This window comes from Hippocampus comes, unplaced genomic scaffold (genome assembly GCF_001891065.2).
Source record: "Hippocampus comes isolate QL1 unplaced genomic scaffold, H_comes_QL1_v1.1 scaffold326, whole genome shotgun sequence".
Lineage (NCBI taxonomy): Eukaryota > Metazoa > Chordata > Actinopteri > Syngnathiformes > Syngnathidae > Hippocampus > Hippocampus comes.
The window spans coordinates 1789239-1807494 of NW_017805930.1; the positions used below are offsets into that span (position 1 = coordinate 1789239).

Sequence of the window (18256 nt, forward strand, 5' to 3'; positions counted from 1 at the left end):
CACCATCGTGCCCACACCGCGTATCTACGCTTAAAGGTGGCTGCCATTAGCGAGAGTACTTGCTTCTGTACTTAAGTAAAGGTAGGACTGATATTCATGCCATGTTAAAAAAAAACATATTAGGAAAAGTAGTTGCAATTCAATTCCATAAACAAAAACAAAGTACATTTTTGCTAACATTGTGACCTGAATCTGTCTTTTGAGCTTTGACGAGCAATTTTTTAAGGCCAGAAGCTGGGTCTTTTTTAACACATTTTTTTTTAGGCTGGACAAGAGACACAACAGTCACCAACAATCCTTCTTGGAGCCCACATCGAACATCCCATTTTCTTCCGGGGATTTTCAGGTGGGAGGGACAAGGACCTAAGCGAGGAAGCCCAGACTTGCCTCTCCCGGGCCAATTCGTCCAGCTCATCCGGGATGATCCTCAGGTGTTCTGTTCAGCATGTCCTGGGTCATCCCCGGGGCCTCCTCCAGGTGGGATGTGCCCAGAACGTCTCACCAGGGAGGTGTCCAGGAGGCATCCTAACTAGATCGGTACTCTGGCCTGGGGCCACCATACCGGTGTGTACGGCCAACACCTACCTATAGACTAGGCGTGGGCAAAGTATGGCCCATGGGCCACATCTGACCCACCCACAATCGCTGACTGGCCGTCACAGTCACTGTGAAGTCAAAGTAAAACATTAAATATGCAGTTGTTCTAATTTGCAAAATTAATGTTTTCATTTTTAAAATGTAAAGATGACATTTAAATAACAAGGTAAATCGAGATGTCGCCATCCATCTTGGTGGTGACTGACGATTGTGTTTTCTGACACAAAGCTTCTTTTACCTTATTAGGGTCAGTGCTCTCAGTGGAAAAAAATAATTAAAGGTCCACTCCTTATTTGACTGTTGCCAGGTAAACTCGGCGATGAGGAATAACAGATGATTACGTTAATTTATAAGTAAATATATAATAGTTTATAGATGAGGGCGGCACGGTAAAAAGTGGTTATTGCGCCTGCCTCACAGTGCAGAGGTCATGGCTGCGGACTTCCTGTGTGGAGTTTGCATGTTCTCTCCAGGCCTTTGTGTGTTTTCTCCAAGTACTCTGATTACCTCCCACATTCCAAAAACATTCACGGTAAGTTAACTGATTACTCTAAATTTTCCAGAGGTGTGATTGTGAATGTGAATGATTGTTTGTCTATGTATGCCCTGCGATTGGCTGGCATCCAGTTCAGGATGTACTCTCCCTACTGCCCAAAGCCAGCTGAGATAGGCTCCAGCACGTCCGCGACACTCGTGAGGATAAAACGGTTCAGATAATGGATGGATAGAATACAGAAAATTAAGTATAGAATTCATAAATAAACAACTGCATTTTATCTGTCCGATTTGGACATGTCCAACTGCATTTGAATGCACCTCAAGTGTTCTCAGCGCCGAGATTTCAATGTTTACACTCTCATTAGCCCTGACAGTTTCGTATCATACAATGGCGCCGTAATTAACTTGCGGTTTCTTAGCGTCCTAAATCAGCAATTGAATAATATTTCGTTATGCCGTTGTACTGCTGATGAGCAAGCAACTGTGTTATGGCACAGCTGTGAAAAGGTAACCAAAATGTCGAAAGGTAAGTCAGGCTAGCTGTCACACGAGCACGAAAGCCAACTTCAAAATAAAAGCACAGTAAGGCTATTGTCGACAGTGTATTTGGTGGGTTTATATTTTGAAGTTAGCGTGTTACGTTACAAGCATGATTACTGCGTTCATGTAGGCGTACACGCCAAATAAATTTTGCGCATGCAGAAAAAAAATCCTCATATATTTTTTCTAAGTTGAGACATCCGAATTACTAGAGGATTCGTATGGCAAAGTACAAGAGAAAATACAACAAGAGAGTGTACTATGTGGGCTTGAAGCTAAAATTGAGAAGTGCTCGCTCAAAGCACTGGTTAGGGTTTTAGACTGTATTTTTGGGGCTTGTGCCTGAAGAAATTTACACACGACCTGCCTCATTTGTCAGCGCGGCCAAAGGAAGGACAAACTCTGTGAATGCACCGCAGCTGACGTGAACATGCATTCATGAGATAAGTGGTGCAAGTTACTGGGAACCGTTCGAGAGCACTTGACTCTGGCGGCCACGCGAGGGCATTCGCCTGACGCGCTCTCCTCTTTCCCCCCCTGTGCCAAAATCCCTCCCCTCCCCTCCTCCCCGGTCGTCCCCCAGTCGTCCCAGCCGGCAGCAGCCGCTCTTGAAGCGGCGTCCAGGCGGCCATGAAGGCTCACGTGTGTCCGCGCAGGCTGGCCCTCAGCCTCCGCCTCCGCTCCCGGTCGGCGGTGGCGGCCGCCGCGCTGGCCGTGCTGCTCATCCAGACTCTACTGGTGTGGAACTTCAGCAACCTGGACGGCTCGTCCGGGGGGGAGCGAAACGGCCGCGAGAAGCGAGCCGTCATCCCCGAAAAAGCCGACGGGCAGCTGCACAGGAGCGGACTGCAGCGGAGAAGTGAATTGTCAAAGGCCGCCGGGAGGGACAAGCTCCGAGTCGTAAGTCCGCTCTTTGTCCATGTGGCTGGATGGATGGATGAACGTGTGTGTGTGTGCGTGTGTGTGTTTGGACGCGTGTCAGCTACGTGTGCTTTGGCATCTGCAACTAGCGAGCTGAAGTCCAGTCAGAAAAGAAGCAATTTAACGTGGCATCAGCTTGAAGGAGAGCCCATTCGTCGGTTGGAAAATGGTTCATTAACACACCATGACAGGCGCAAATGAGGATTTAAGACATTCAAATGATAGCCGATTGGCATAAATCAGCATTTTTTTTCTGGAAATGTTTTCGTTCTTGGAATGCATACTGAAGTTACTGAAAAAAACTATAGTCATCAAGTTTGTCAAACGAGTTTTGTTTTAGATGTCTCCCCCTGGCCAACACATCTGATTCAAATGATCAGCTCATTACCAAGCAAGGAGCCTGATACGATCTTGATCATTTGAGTGAGGTGCATTGGAGGAAGGAAACATATAAAACAGGCTTGATAAGGGGTCTCGGGGACCGAACTTGGGCACCCCTAATCTAAAAAATGGAGGAAAGCAGCCCTTCAGGGCCGTATTTGGACACCCCTGCATCGATGCAAACTAAAATGTTATCAGATTACTAAAAATATTTGATAGTGACAATCCATTGTAACGTTAATTAAAAAAAAATCATATTTATCAAGCAAGGTGGTAAAGCATTTTTGGAAAGTTGATGTTAAGTTCTTTGTTCGGTGTTCGGAAAGTTACTAGGCTCTTACATTGTTATTAATAGACATGTTTTGGGAACAAGAAAAAAAAACAAATTTAATTATTTTAATTTGATTTAGTGATATCATGATTGTCTTTCTAACGAGTAGAATATTGTGGAGATGCTAATTTTACTTAGCTCGTCAGTGGTGTTTTACATTGTGCGTTAGCATTAAGCTGGCGGGTTGAAGTCAAACTGGAGGATTTCCCAGCGCGCCCGGGAGTCCCTCCCAGGTGAAGAGTGAAGTCTTGCGGTTTTGCGTCGTTGCTTCTTGTTTGGTTTTGGTGAAGAAGGCGAGGGTGGGGCTGCCATCTCTTTTGACATCCTGTCATTACGCTTCAGCCCGTTCCCTCTCATCTTCCCTTTGTGTGTGTGTGTGTGTGTGTGTGTGTGTGTGTGTGTGTGTGTGTGTGTGTGTGTGTGTGTGTGTGAGTGACTGATGTGACTTGTAAAAGCGTGGCAGGCGAGACACGCCGGCCGTCTGAAGTTTGAGGCGAGGGGGTGAAAAGCACGTCGGTTCTACCGGTGAATTAAACAAAATGGTGCACACGTGGTCCTTAAAAGAATGGCCAATTTCTCATGATGCTTTGTGAGCTGCTCAGCCAAGAGATGAACATGACGCCCATTTGTCGTCGAAGGGCCGTAAATGTCAGGTGCGGTTGGGATTTCTTGGAGACCTTTGAAACATACAATTTCTATCATGCGGTTGACTTGGGCGGCACGTTGCGCTAGTGATTAGTGCGTCTGCCTCACAGGTGAGTGGTTCTGGCCTCAGGTGCTTTTTTTTCCTGGTGTTGACATGTAAGATTCATTCAGTGCTGTTACGTCGAGATGTTCTTTGTCTCCATGTGCCATTTGAGTGTCTGGCGACCAGTCATTGTTAGTCTCTCTGTGGACTGGAATTAACTGACGACCAGTCTGCTGTTTGTTGACTTGTTCTGACATTGACTGGCGACCAGTCCATTGTTTCTATATATGCCCTGGGTCTGATTTGATGTGGTGACCAGTCCATTGTTTTTTTCTATGTGTGCCCTGACATTGTGTTGCGAGTCTGGCGACCACTCTCTTGTTTGTCTGTTTGTACCCTGACTGATGATCAGCCTGTTGTTTGTTTATTGTTGGAATGAGTGAGTAATGATATTGGGTATCGGTTTTGGGCCGACAGCTGCCTGATTTGGAGGTATCGGGTGTTCATCGAGGCCGCTGATACCAGCCACCGATACTTGAGGCAAGAAAAATGGGATTTTGAGTAAGCCCTTCTATGGAGTAGTTAGCACTATACTGTGGCTGTTTGACACACTGGCAAATCATCCTCTGAATGAGAGTGGAAGAAACGTCCTTGTTCGCAATTTTTGTCATTGCATTAAATCAAAAGTTACTTGGTTTTGATGAGTTGACTCAAATAGAACACCGAGATTTTTGGCTGAATCACTTTGAGTAATAGCACATTTATCGAGGCTGAGACTAGTGTTCTTTAATAGGTGCCGAGCAGGGCCGATAATCATCATCTCAGTTTTATCGAGATTACAGCAACTGCGGCGGTTAGTATTTCTCTTACGGCATATATAGATGGGTATCGTCCACATAACAGTGAAAACTAATGTTATTTTTATATATTATGTCACCGAGCGGAAGCATGTAAATGCTGAGCAAGAGAGGGCCAAGTACCGATCCCCGTGGAACTCCACATATAACATTACAAAAGTCAGAAATCGTATTACCATAAATGACACGGTGGGTCCTCGAATGTCGGAGTCCATAGCTAGAAGATGATTGGTCACTTTAGCAAGGGCCGTTTCACATAGCACATTTATCGAGGCTGAGACTAGTGTCCTTAGAATAGGTGCCGAGCAGGGCCAATCACCATCATCTCAGTTTTATCGAGATTACAGCAACTGCGGCGGTTAGTATTTCTCTTAAGAGCATATATAGATGGGTATCGTCAACATAATAGTGAAAACTAATGTTATTTTTAGATATTATGTCACCGAGCGGAAGCATGTAAATGCTGAGCAAGAGAGGGCCAAGTCCTGATCCCTGTGGAACTCCACATATAACATTACAAAAGTCAGAAATCATATTACCATAAATGACACGGTGGGTCCTCGAGTGTCGGAGTCCATAGCTAGGAGAAGATGATTGGTCACTTTAGCAAGGGCCGTTTCAGTCACCGACCTGTCACCAGATTGGTGGGCCTTAAAACCCTGACTGAAACGGTTCAAATCATGAAGCGGTTGCGCTACGAATGTTTTCAAGAATTTTTGCAATAAACGGGAAATTTGAAACTGGCCTATAGTTAATTGAAAGTGGCCCCATAAGGTCAGAGTCATCATTCCAAGGCAAAGACCATAATCTGCGTGAAGAGTGACGTCATGAAAGGTCACTGGAAGCTATTTCTCGGTCGTCTCGGTGACAGCGCCCCCGGCCAAGCATGGCAACTTACCTACCCCGTGGACCGATCATCCTTCTCTGGCCTTTGTTTTGCTCTCTCAGGATCTTCCCCCCACCCACCGCCCACCACCCGCTTGCCAACCTATAACCAGGCACATTTAAGGATTGCGTCATCACGGCAACAGTGGACCGGAGACCACACTGACCCTGCAGGGACCAGTTGCCACAACATGTGGATGACTAAAGAACTTTTCAGTGATCGCAGTCTTCTCACACCAACGTCAACAAATTCTTGTTCGCACGTGGGCCTTGACATTGATATGCGACCATTCCATTGTTTGTCCATCAATGCCCTGACAATGACCAAAGTTGTTTATGACGCTTAAAACGACCACCCCCCACCCCAATTTCAAAAGCGAGTCCTGTTGTTGTCATCTCAGCAACAACAAAAAGAAAAAGAAAATGTGCATGCTGGTCCCCGTTGACCAATCAGAACATCTTTGACTGCCGTGTCTTGACTCGACCCAGATCTCATCAGCTGGATCACATTGGCAGATATTTTGCATTTTGCGCTCGATAAATTGTAATGTCATAATTGTAACGTCATAATTTGCCGATCGATCTGTGACGTCATTGATGGGATCTGCAAAAATAACACAATCGCGTTCACTGCGGGCACGTTGTGTGTGACCATTGTTAATAGTCCAAGCTTTTTGTTACAGTTGCGGTTAAAGTTTAATCAAGTTCAGAGGCACAAATAACTGATTTGTTTATTAACTGTAATCATGAAATATGACACATTTAAATTAATCCTATTGGCGTATACTGTATAGTTTAGATTTTTTTTTTTTGTTTTACGTATCATGAGCTGATCTGTCTGTCGGGTTAAATAAAGAAATAAATAATTCACATCAATAACTGCAAGTTATGCCAGTCCTGGTTTAGACAGCAAAAGCCGTCCAGATGGCCGCAAAGTGATCCGAAAGCCTTCTCTGGCCTTTGTTTTGCTCTCTCAGGATCTTCCCCCCACCCACCGCCCACCACCCGCTTGCCAACCTATAACCAGGCACATTTAAGGATTGCGTCATCACGGCAACAGTGGACCGGAGACCACACTGACCCTGCAGGGACCAGTTGCCACAACATGTGGATGACTAAAGAACTTTTCAGTGATCGCAGTCTTCTCACACCAACGTCAACAAATTCTTGTTCGCACGTGGGCCTTGACATTGATATGCGACCATTCCATTGTTTGTCCATCAATGCCCTGACAATGACCAAAGTTGTTTATGACGCTTAAAACGACCACCCCCCACCCCAATTTCAAAAGCGAGTCCTGTTGTTGTCATCTCAGCAACAACAAAAAGAAAAAGAAAATGTGCATGCTGGTCCCCGTTGACCAATCAGAACATCTTTGACTGCCGTGTCTTGACTCGACCCAGATCTCATCAGCTGGATCACATTGGCAGATATTTTGCATTTTACGCCCGATAAATTGTAACGTCATAATTTGCCGATCGATCAGTGATGTCACTGATGGGATCTGCAAAAATAATGCAATCTCGTTCACTCCGGGCTCTCGTTCAGTCCAAGCTTTTTGTTACAGCTGCGGTTAAAGTTCAGAGGCGCAAATAACTGGTTTGTTTATAAACTGTAATAATGAAATATGCCGCATTGAAATTGATCCTATTGGCGTATATAGTTTATATATTTTTTTTGTTTTACGTATCATGATCTGATCTGTCTGTCGGGTTAAACGAATAAATAAATACATAAATAAATAAATAAATACCTGCAAGTTATGCCAGTCCCGGTTTAGACAGTAAAAGCCGTCCAGATGGCCGCAAAGTGATCCGAAAGATCTTTCTCCTCGCCTGCTCTATTTTGCATGTGAGGGTGCGCGTCCGCGTGAGATGCTGGTTGGAGTCGTGCAAACCCGGCGCCGAGGCCGCTGTGGCTGAAACGTTTTTGAGCCAAACATCTCAACCGACGTCAATGTCCCGACTGTTCTCACTTAAGGCGCTTTGTGTGTGTATGTGTGTGTGTGTGTGTGTGTGTGTGTGTGTGTCTGTGTGTGTGTGTGTGTGTTAAACTAAAATTCAGTATTTTCCGTCTCATTGAGTTGTGGAGGTGAGAAGAGAAAAAAGAAAAAACGTGCAATGATTGATCCATGGCAATCAGATTAGAGTAAAGCTTTTTATCGGATGCCGTCAATCATCCGTGGCACTCGACATACATCACAAAACTGGATTTGACAGACAAACTGGCCGAGACCTTCTTCGATGCCCACCTCCTGAAAATCAAATAGACACGTCCACGCCATCGATAGGGTTCGACTTGTCTGTTTTTGGTGACCCCCGACAGGAAAAGACAAAAGTCACAACAGCAACATATGAACTTTTTAAAATCCGATCTCTGAACGAGCTGGCTCAACTGTCTGTGATAAATAAAATGAATTGCAGTACATAAGCACAAATTTTCTCCTCGCCTGCTCTATTTTGCGTGCGAGGGTGCCGCGTGAGATGCTGGTTGGAGTCGTGCAAACCCGGCGCCGAGGCCGCTGTGGCTGAAACGTTTTTGAGCCAAACATCTCAACCGACGTCAATGTCCCGACTGTTCTCACTTAAGGCGCTTTGTGTGTGTGTGTGTGTGTGTGTGTGTGTGTGTGTGTGTGTGTGTGTGTGTGTGTGTGTGTGTTAGTGTTGGCCTCCGACCAGCGGGGGCAGCGTATGACGAAGCGGCGCCATCTTGCAAACTGAGGATATATCAGCCAACATGCTTTTGTAATGTGGAATGAAAAACCTGCGAACCTCACAGATGTAAACCAGATGGCAGATTCGAACCCAGAACCTCTGGACTGTGAGGCAGACCTTCTCCGCGTTCTTTTCTCTGCCCTACCCGCTATTCCTCCGAGCTGAGGTTGCTCTTGACTTAATGAATGCTCGCGTGCGGCGCAGGTGTCGAGGCCCGTGGGGGACACGCCCCCGTGCGTGTGCATGCGCGTGGTTGCGCGTGTCACGCATGTTGTCCTTAACACGCCGACCGACACTCAAAACAGATATCGGCATCATGTGGGGGACGAAAATAGACCCCAAAGTCACGTGGTTTAGCGCGCACCCACATGTGGCGAAAGTTGGTCATCATTGAGTGAACCTCCGTGACACCTGCAAAGCTGGGGTCAAAGGTCATCTATTATTGTTGTGAAGGAAGGTATTGAAGATATCTGAGTTCTGTAGATCCAATTTGTTCAAAATATTATTCAATGTATTTCTGGGATTTTCGAGTAGCCAAAGAAACACATCATTCAAAAAAAAAATTAATCTGAGTTTTTTTTTTTTTGAATGCTTAAACATACACAAGGTCACATTGGCCCATGAAAATGTTTGACCTACCAAATCAACATAACCTGCTTTCCTTCAAGTGGATTCAGAAATGAAACAAATCCAGAAATTCTATTTCCCCCTGCAGGACGCTTACCGCTCGCACCGGCCCAAAGAGAAGCGACATCCGTCCCCCGACAGCAACAACAACGAGAACTCGGTCCCCAAAGACTTGGAGCACGTGGACGGCGGGCACCCCGCAGAGCGCTCGCAGCGCCGGCGCGCCGACACCAAAGCGCAAAACGTGCCGGCAAAAGCAGCGCAGCGTGCGGTCGCGCTCCCTCGCGTGGGAGTGGGCGGCCGACCGCGGACGGCGCAGACAACATCTGCCGCCCCGTCGCCGGCGTCAGATTGCGAGATGGGAAGCAAGGAAGTCATCTCGGCGCTGTCGCGGGCCAAAAGTCGCGAGTGTCGTCAGCGGATTGCCGATGTCTACTGCCGCCACAAGGACAACCTTCTCATGCCTGCCAAATTGCCAACATACTGCCCCCTGCAGGGTGAGAACAGCACACACGCAAAGTAGCTTTCAAATTACTGAATTGGGAAATTGATTTCAATAGAAAGACATTCATCAAAGCAATGGGGAGAAAAATAGCAAAGTTTTCAAAGTATTCATGGCTGATGTCACCTGTGTTGGCAGCCTGGGCGCAGCATAACAGCTAAATGCTGCGCCACCATGGTGGTTTTGACCTCTGTGATCCAATAATTTATCCGAATCTGCCGAGCATTAATTGAAGGACTCTTACCGTTCTGTGATTTATAGACCAGGAGCAGATTTGGAAAATTGATTCTACCACTTACTGCGAGCCAAATGCACCCGCTGCAAGTGCACCTGCTGCAAGCCATGTCCGCCGTCTAGATGTGAATGACGATATTGCAACTGAAAACAAGTCGGTGGAAGCCCGCCATTTGCGGGGGACAGGAAGCGGGCTGGCCCGTGAATAGCAAAAATCCGCCTATAATTGACACTCAATGACTTGGGTAATGAAAAAAAAAATTCTGTCGTGTATATTTTTTGTAAAATCTAAAAAAAACGCAGATAAACCTCCTCATTACATATTCCAGTTTCCTCCCCCACAAAAACAAAACTAAGAAATTATTTTTTTAGAATTTTCCCTGCGCTGCCCCCCCCCCCCCCCCCCCCCCCCAAAAAAAAATTGAACAAAATTTGTGGGGCAGCCCCGTGGTCGACTGGTTCGCATGTCGGCCTCAAATTGCAGAGGTGCAGGGTTTGATTCCAGCTCCGGCTTTCTTGTATAGAGTTTGCATGTTCTCCACTTGCCTGCGTGGAATTTCTCCGGGTGCTCTGCTTTCCTCCCACATTCCAAAAAAAACATGCGTGGCAGGTTAACGGAACACTCTAAATTGTCCCTTGGTATGATTGTGAGCGCGGATGATTGTTCGTCTGTGTGTGCCCTGCGATTGGCTGGCACCCAATTCAGGGTGAACTGCCCGAAAACAGCTGGGATAGGCTCCAGCACACCCCGCGATCCTCGTGAGGATAAGCGGATCCGAAAATGGATTGATAGATGGATGGATGGAAATTTTTGGGCGGGAGGGGGGAAATTAAACAAATCCATCCCCTGTTCCCTGACATTGACTGGCGACCGGTCCTTAGTGAGCCTCGCACAAGGCTGCCTGTCGGCAAATGAGGAGCTCAACAAATAACCCAACGGCAGCATGTCTCTGTCGGGCCAACGTTTTGTGTTGGGGGCATGCCCCCACCCCCACCCCCACCTCGTACGGCCGTGTCCTTTGTCCGAACGGAAAAGCCGAACGAGCGCATGTGAGCTCCTCCGGCATAATTACACCCTCATCACGCACACGCTTATTCTGGGATGTGCTGACTAATGACTTCCATGTCAGCCCAGCGTTTTTTTTTTTTTTTTAATCGCAGGCCCCACCCAAAGCCAAAACCAGAATACCCACCCCCACTCCCCAACAATCCCACTCTTAGGGAGCCGGCAGGGTGGGAGCCTCGGCTTTGACGTGACTTTGATGGACAGGCGGCAGAGGTGGCGGTGGTGGCTGGGTGGAGGCGGGGAGGTTGAGTTGGCTGCCCACCCTGGGGGGGGGAGGGGTTGAAAGGGGGGGGCGACCTTCCCTATAGTGATCCAACCTGTAGTTAGTGGTGACGATACCTCAAACTCCGTGCACGCCCTGGAAGCCCACTGCAGTCACGTGATGCGAACGACACTGATGAACAAACATTGGAGAAAAAAGAGGGAGGGGGGGGGGCATTCATTTTATGAAATATTTTTAATTAATGCATCAGAATTCTTAAAAGTCAAATTATTTCATGAATTTTTAAACTGCAGTAAATGAGTCATTTTCATGCTTAATTCGAGCCATAGCCAAAGTTAATCAACTTTGGCTCCCTGCTATTTATTTTCTTCATGGATAAAAGTAAATATGTCAGCGATTTAATCAGAAAGAGGAATCAAAATACATTCAAAAAGTTGGTGGATGCATTTGAATGAACCGAATTCATCAAACAAATGTTTGCCTCTTAGAGTGAATGATAGACATTAATGCAGGAAGCTTTGTGGAAAAGCTGTCAAATCAGCGATGACCGACTGACTCCTCCCCCTGACAGGTAAAGTGAGTGTGAACGTCCAATGGGATGAGGAGGAGGCATCCGACCGGGCGCCGGGGTCTCCGGTGCGTCTGGCCTTCGTGCTGGTGGTGCACGGGCGCGCCTCGCGACAGTTCCGCCGCCTCTTCAAGGCCATATACCACACGGCGCACTTCTACTACATCCACGTGGACCAGGTGGCGCACGTACGCACGCACCCACGCACCACACACACTATGAGCTGACGGCCATGTTGCCCCCTCAGAGGTCGGACTTCCTGCACCGCGAGGTGACGCTGCTCGCCGGCCAGTACGCCAACGTGCGCATGACGCCGTGGAGGATGGCCACCATCTGGGGCGGGGCCAGCCTGCTCAGCATGTACCTGCGAGCCATGGAGGACCTCCTGGACATGCGCGACTGGTCCTGGGACTTCTTCGTCAACCTGAGCGCCGCCGATTACCCTGTCAGGTGAGCCGGGCGGGTCGCTTCCAGCTTCCTCGCGGGTACCAACATGTCATGTGATCTCTGTGGGTCCTTTTCATACATTCCCATTGCTAACGCTGAAGACACTGTGGGGCGGGGTGGAGGTGGGGGTGGGGGGTTTCCAATCAAGCAAATTTTAAAATTCCACCCCTGTTTTCTGTGTGTAAATATCCCCCATGCTGAAAGATCCGAGTTTGAGACCTTATTTTCCGAAAGTTATTCATGATTTCAAATTTCAGGCTGTAACATAAAGATGATCGCGATACAAGCGCTCTCCTTTCGCGGAAGAATGCAAACGTCAGCTCACAGATCCCTCTGGTGTATTGCAACAACATCATGAAGTCAGGCTGGGCGGTGAGAGGAAAAAAAAAATCGTCACCATTATTTTGACTTTGCTTATTTTATTTGGGATTTTGCCCTGACGTTAGCATTAGCGCTGGCGATGTTTTTAAAATGACGCCTGGCCTGTATTTATATATCGATGCGATGTGCATCATTCTTTTTTTTTTTTTTTTTTTTTTTGTGTGTGTGTGTTGAGTTTGACAGCCGACTCCAACTGGGGTGACATGAAACAGCTCGAAGCACACTCAGGGAGAGCAGGCACACGTGACACCCGCACACACTTGGTGCATTCAGGGCACTTTGACAATGTCAGGAATTTGCAGACGCACGTTTGGCACATCAATTGTTTTTTTGTTTTTCTTCGATTTGAATATAATAGTGGGAAACAGTTTTTACCTTTTGAATGACAGCAATTCAAATATTCACATCGGTCAAATAAATTAGATTTTTTTTTTCAGAGGAAATTGCGTGTTTGGACTTGATCAAAATGATGTGCAAATGAGCCGTACCCTCCCATGCGTACAGAGGACAAATTCACAGCACCCATATTGACTGGTCACTCGCTCGTAGCAGTTATGGCAGGAAAAACAAAAACAAAAAACAGGTCATCGGATTGGTCACGTCATTCGCATGTCGATCGACACCAAAAGTGGCACAGGGCTGGACCAAGTGCAGACTGGTCTCCAGCCAACCACTGCACCATGCCACAAACCATTGAAAACATCTCAACCTAACTGATTTTTGCTGCCATCAACATGCAAAATAAAAAAACAAACAAACAAAATACACACACACACACACACACACACACATTGTAGAGCTGACCTAATCAATTTTAGTGATTTATTAGACCATTTTTCCAAATAGATTTTTTTTTCTAGCGCTGCTAACATGAACAGCATTTTTTTTTTTCTAAAAGCGAAGTTCAGTGCAGCCAGTGCAGAAATAGCGCCAACGTAAATTGATTACATTTGAGTTCCTATATGGTCCTCATCTATTGATTTGCTAATCGATTAGTTTTCAATGACTTGGTTCATTGTTGCACCTCTCCCAAAGTGTATTTTGGTGTGAAAGGCGATATTGGCCCGTCCTTGTGTGTCGTGCGTTGCGATTAGCTGTCGCCTCACATCCGCGTTGTCCTTCAGGACCAACGATCAGCTGGTGGCCTTCTTGTCCAAACATCGGCACCTCAACTTCATCAAGTCTCACGGCCGCGACAATGCCCGGTGAGTCACTCCCACGAAACCCCGCCCCCCACACCTTGAGGTGGCCGTCGTCTTATCAGCTGTGCTGTCAGTTTCATTCGCAAGCAGGGCCTGGACCGCCTCTTCCTGGAGTGCGACACGCACATGTGGCGGCTTGGGGACCGCAAGATCCCGGAAGGCGTCGCCGTGGACGGCGGCTCCGACTGGTTCTTGCTCAATCGAGCCTTCGTCGACTACGTGGTGCGATCCACTGATGAGCTGGTCTCCGGCTTGAAGCGATTCTACACCTTCACGCTGCTTCCTGCCGAGGTATTGCTGGGGAATAGCCCGATTCCCCGATAGTAAACCTTCAACATTTCTAATCGTCTGATTAAAAGTGACATTTGTTGTTTTTCACTTTCCCAAATCTATTCAACTTTGTGCACTTTATCGGTTGTCGCTTTGTGAAATCCAGTCCACTGGCTTGTTAGTTAACAGGCAAATTTGCCACGTCCAAAATAGCGGACGCAGTGACGTATCCCAGCAACATGCTAAGCGCTGAATGAGACGACCGACCCGTTTGCGGTCTAAGCTTCACACGGCCGCCTCACGCGCTCTCTGCCGCCCCCTGCAGTCGTTCTTCCACACGGTGCTGGAGAACAGCGCCCTCTGTGGCAGCATGGTGGACAACAACCTGCGGCTGACCAACTGGAACCGCAAGCTGGGCTGCAAATGTCAGTACAAGCACATCGTGGATTGGTGCGGCTGCTCGCCCAACGACTTCCAGCCCTCCGACATGCCGCGCTTCCTGGTAACTCTCGCGTAATGCACACACAAACACGTCTTTCATTTACAGTGGTAAATCCTGATGTACTTTAAAAGTTGTCAGATTTGGCAGATGTGTTCATCCTGGTGAAATTTTTACATTTGTTACAGTAAAATACCTGAAAATACACAGGAAGTCAGTTGTTATACTTTGAAGCAGGCATTTTGGGATGAATTTGGTCGTTTTTAGGGGCAATTAAAGATACAAGATACAGGAAGCCTGCCATTTTGCTTTGAAGTGGCCATTTGAATGATGATCTTCAGACGGCATAAGGTTGTCATGAGAAGGTAATGATTATCAAGCGCCAGATGTATGCCAATAGCAAGTGATGGTCATCTTCAGATATTTCTGGGCCTGTAAAAAAAAAAGCGGCTAGCGAAGACCGCGTGTGTTGTGCCGTCCACTTTTCCAGCCGCGCCGGGAATAGCTTTGACAAATTAGCGGTGCGTCCTGAGCTATAGGCCTCTGCGTGCTGGCAGCTGATCCAGGAAGCAGCTGCTGTATTTTTAGACCCCTCCGGACTTCCAACCCGTCATTAGTGCTGCAGTTACGGCCCGTGCCGCCACTCCCTGCCATTGGGGGCGCCACTGGGATACTTAACTCCCGCTGATGAAAACTTGAAAATTAATCTACCTGTGCATTGTCCTTTAACAAAAATTAAGAGTTGGAGAATTCACTTAATTTAATTGCCTTAGCGTAGCTTATCTTTGAGCCAATGAAGAGCTCTCATGTGATTGTGATGTATAGATTGAATAGTGGGGGGGTAGAAAAAAATGGTGCGTTTTTTTTTTTCTCAAATGTAGTCTTTTTTTTTTTAATAAACACCTGTATTCAAAAGGAAAAACTGTAGTAGAATAAAATTAAAGTTGTATTTTTTTTAAACTAACTTAACTAAATTATGACTTTAGCACCATAATAGAACACAAAGACAGATAACTGTAAACAAAGATCTATCTATCTTTCTGAAGCACATGATGATTCACAGATGTCTGCAATCATCACAGTGTAGTGCCAACTACTGGCAAGGAGGACTTACTTAACACTTTTTTATCTTAAGTATCACCGGCTGGTATCGGCAGCCTTCAGAAGATGTTGATATATTGAATGAGGGCCGGTATATCAACACTCGCGCTGACTTACAAGTTCTTCCTTCTCGTTGTTGTTGTTATTGGCAGCAAACACCGCGTCCCACCTTCTTCGCCAGGAAGTTCGAAGCTAGCATCAGCCAGGAAATCATCAACCAGCTGGACGCGCACTTGTTCGGGTCGCCGGCGCCGGGCCTGCCGGGCCTGAGCGCATACTGGGAGAACATCTACGAGGGGGAGACGGACAGCGCCGACGGCCTGACGGACGCCGTGCTCAGCCACTACCACGCCTTCGCCCGTTTGGGCCTGGAGCGAGCCGCCGCCTCACTGCAGGGACGCGCCGCCAATGACAGCTGCAGGTACCAAAACGTGCCGCAAATCTCACCGGATCAGACCAATGGTGACAGCCCTTTTCAGGGGATGTCTGTTGTTAAGTGACTTTCCAATGCTGCGATATTCACCAGAGTATACGTTGACCTTCCCCCTGGAGGATTATAATCAGTGATGTCATCTGGTAAAACATGACATGAGTTACGCAGTACGGGCGTTACAGTCCTCCCATGTAATGAAGAGTGAAAAACCACAAAGTAATTCACGGTATACTCAAAAGAAATGTTTCTAATTGCGATGAATCATTTTAAGTAGTGATATCAAACTTTTTACAACAGGCACCATTTCAAAAAATGGTTTTGAAATGTTTTTCCCATACAATTGAATTGTACTTTACAAATGGACCAGCATGGTTGTTGAAAATTTCAAGTCGATTTTGCATGCATTTTTTTTTTTTGGACTGCACACACAAAATTATTCGGGGTTTAACTTTTTAGCCACATTTCAAAAGCTGCAACATTTTCAAATAGTCTCTTCATTAGTGATTTTTTTTCCCCAAGAGAGCAGTTTAAAAAGTAGCAGTAAAAAATGCTACGTTGGCATCAGTGACTCGACACTCAAATGGCCCATGACAGTGAACTCACCAGCGATCTCCAACCTCCGCTAGTGAGTTCAATGTCATGGGATATTTGAGTGTCTGTTGGCTGATGCCAATGTTAGCTTACGTTGGCTAATTTTTGCTCACATCGGCGCACAATCGACCTTCAGTTTCTGTGTGGGTGTGTGTGAGTTTGGGTTGGGGGCCCTCATAAGCGACAAGGAAGTCCTTGTTAATGTTTGGGTGGGACTTGTGGTTCCTGTACGTGTGTGTGTGTGTGTGTGTGTGTGTTGAAGAAAGACTTGTCTGTTTTCACAACTGTAAAAATGTATGACTCCCATCACCTGAAGTCTGCGCTCGTGCTTAACTACTCAAGACGCGCTGTTTGCGAGCTGTAAAATGGTTGCATATTTGCCCATCACTCCCAGTGTGCGCGCGTGCGTGTTTCAGATATGAGGCGACGGGGCTCCCCACGTCCGTGCATATGTACTTCGTGTCGGACCAGTTCCAGGGCTACCTGGTGCGCCACACGGCAGTCAACCGAGCCTCCGCGCGGATGGAGACCCTGGAGACTTGGGTGACCCCTCAGGACCACTTCAGCCTGGCCGAACCCCCCAACCCTGCCAACAGGCTGCAACACATACAGGTAGCATGCGTGCACACGCACAATTACACACGACTTGATAAAAAAAAAAAAAAAAAAAAAAAAGATGAAAGCCAAAAAAGATGCTCCAAAAACCAATTTGCATGGCAACCAATGTTGGCGTCTTCTTTTAGCCGAAAAAGGCGCGCGTGCAGGTGGGGGCAGACTGGGACCCCAAGGAGCGAATGTTCCGCCGGCGCGGCAGCCCGCTGGGGCCCGAGGACGAGGTGTCAGCAGTGCAGCGATGGAGCCGCGCTGCGACCAACCTGACGGCGACGGTGGTGTGGATCGACCCCACAAACGTGATCGCCGCTACCTACGACATCCACGTGGACGCAGGAGCTGACGTCACTCACTACCGCCCTCCGCTGGCTGCGCCGCTGCGGCCTGGCGTCTGGACCCTCCGGGTCCTCAACCGCTGGAGTCCACTTGGACAGACGCACTTTCTCATCGCCCCTCTTGAGTTCCGCCGCTGGCGGCCGATTACGGAAGGTCAGGATGCAACGACAGCGCACAAGTTGACACACCTCTGGTCGAAGGCCAGACAAAAATAAATAACTAAATAAAACGAAACCAACCAAGATAAATAATTTCCAAATTTTTTTTCACCATTGATGTGATGTGGCCGAAAAAAACGACCATGTATAATAAGGCGTTTTTAGCCGAAAAAAAACGACCATGTATAGTAAGGCGTTTTTGGACGAAAAAAACGACCACGTGTAGTAAGGCGTTTTTGGCCGAAAAAAACGACGATGTATAGTAAGGCATTTTTGGCTGAAAAAAAAACGACCATGTATTGTAAGGCGTTTTTAGCCAAAAAAAAATGACCATGTATAGTAAGGCATTTTTGGCCGAAAAAAAACGACCACATCAAGGAAAGCGTTTTTGGCCGAAAAAAACGACCATGTATAGGAAGACGTTTTTGGATGAAAAATACGACCACGTCTAGTAAGGCGTTTTTGGCCGAAAAAAACGACGATGTATAGGAAGGCCTTTTTAGCCGAAAAAAACCGACCATGTACAGTAAGGCATTTTTGGCAGAAAAAAAAAAAAACATGTATAGTAAGCCGTTTTTACAGCCGAAAAAAACGACCATGTCTAGTAAGGCGTTTTGAGCCCGAAAAAACGACCATGTATAGTAAGGCGTTTTT

At 47.0% G+C, this 18256-nt stretch overlaps 1 protein-coding gene across 1 annotated transcript in view; it reads left to right on the forward strand.

Moving 5' to 3' along the window:
• Positions 1–1313: 1313 nt before the first annotated feature.
• The window catches only part of LOC109527787 (xylosyltransferase 1-like), a 24644-nt gene continuing 7701 nt past the window's right edge, over positions 1314–18256 (forward strand). The window contains exons 1-10 of the mRNA XM_019889887.1: positions 1314–2535; positions 9128–9536; positions 11636–11811; positions 11880–12082; positions 13585–13665; positions 13737–13953; positions 14258–14434; positions 15625–15893; positions 16913–17108; positions 17261–17597. Of these exons, the coding sequence (XP_019745446.1) occupies positions 2266–2535; positions 9128–9536; positions 11636–11811; positions 11880–12082; positions 13585–13665; positions 13737–13953; positions 14258–14434; positions 15625–15893; positions 16913–17108; positions 17261–17597 (2335 nt within the window). The 5' untranslated portion in view covers positions 1314–2265. The remainder of the gene's footprint in view (positions 2536–9127; positions 9537–11635; positions 11812–11879; positions 12083–13584; positions 13666–13736; positions 13954–14257; positions 14435–15624; positions 15894–16912; positions 17109–17260; positions 17598–18256) is intronic.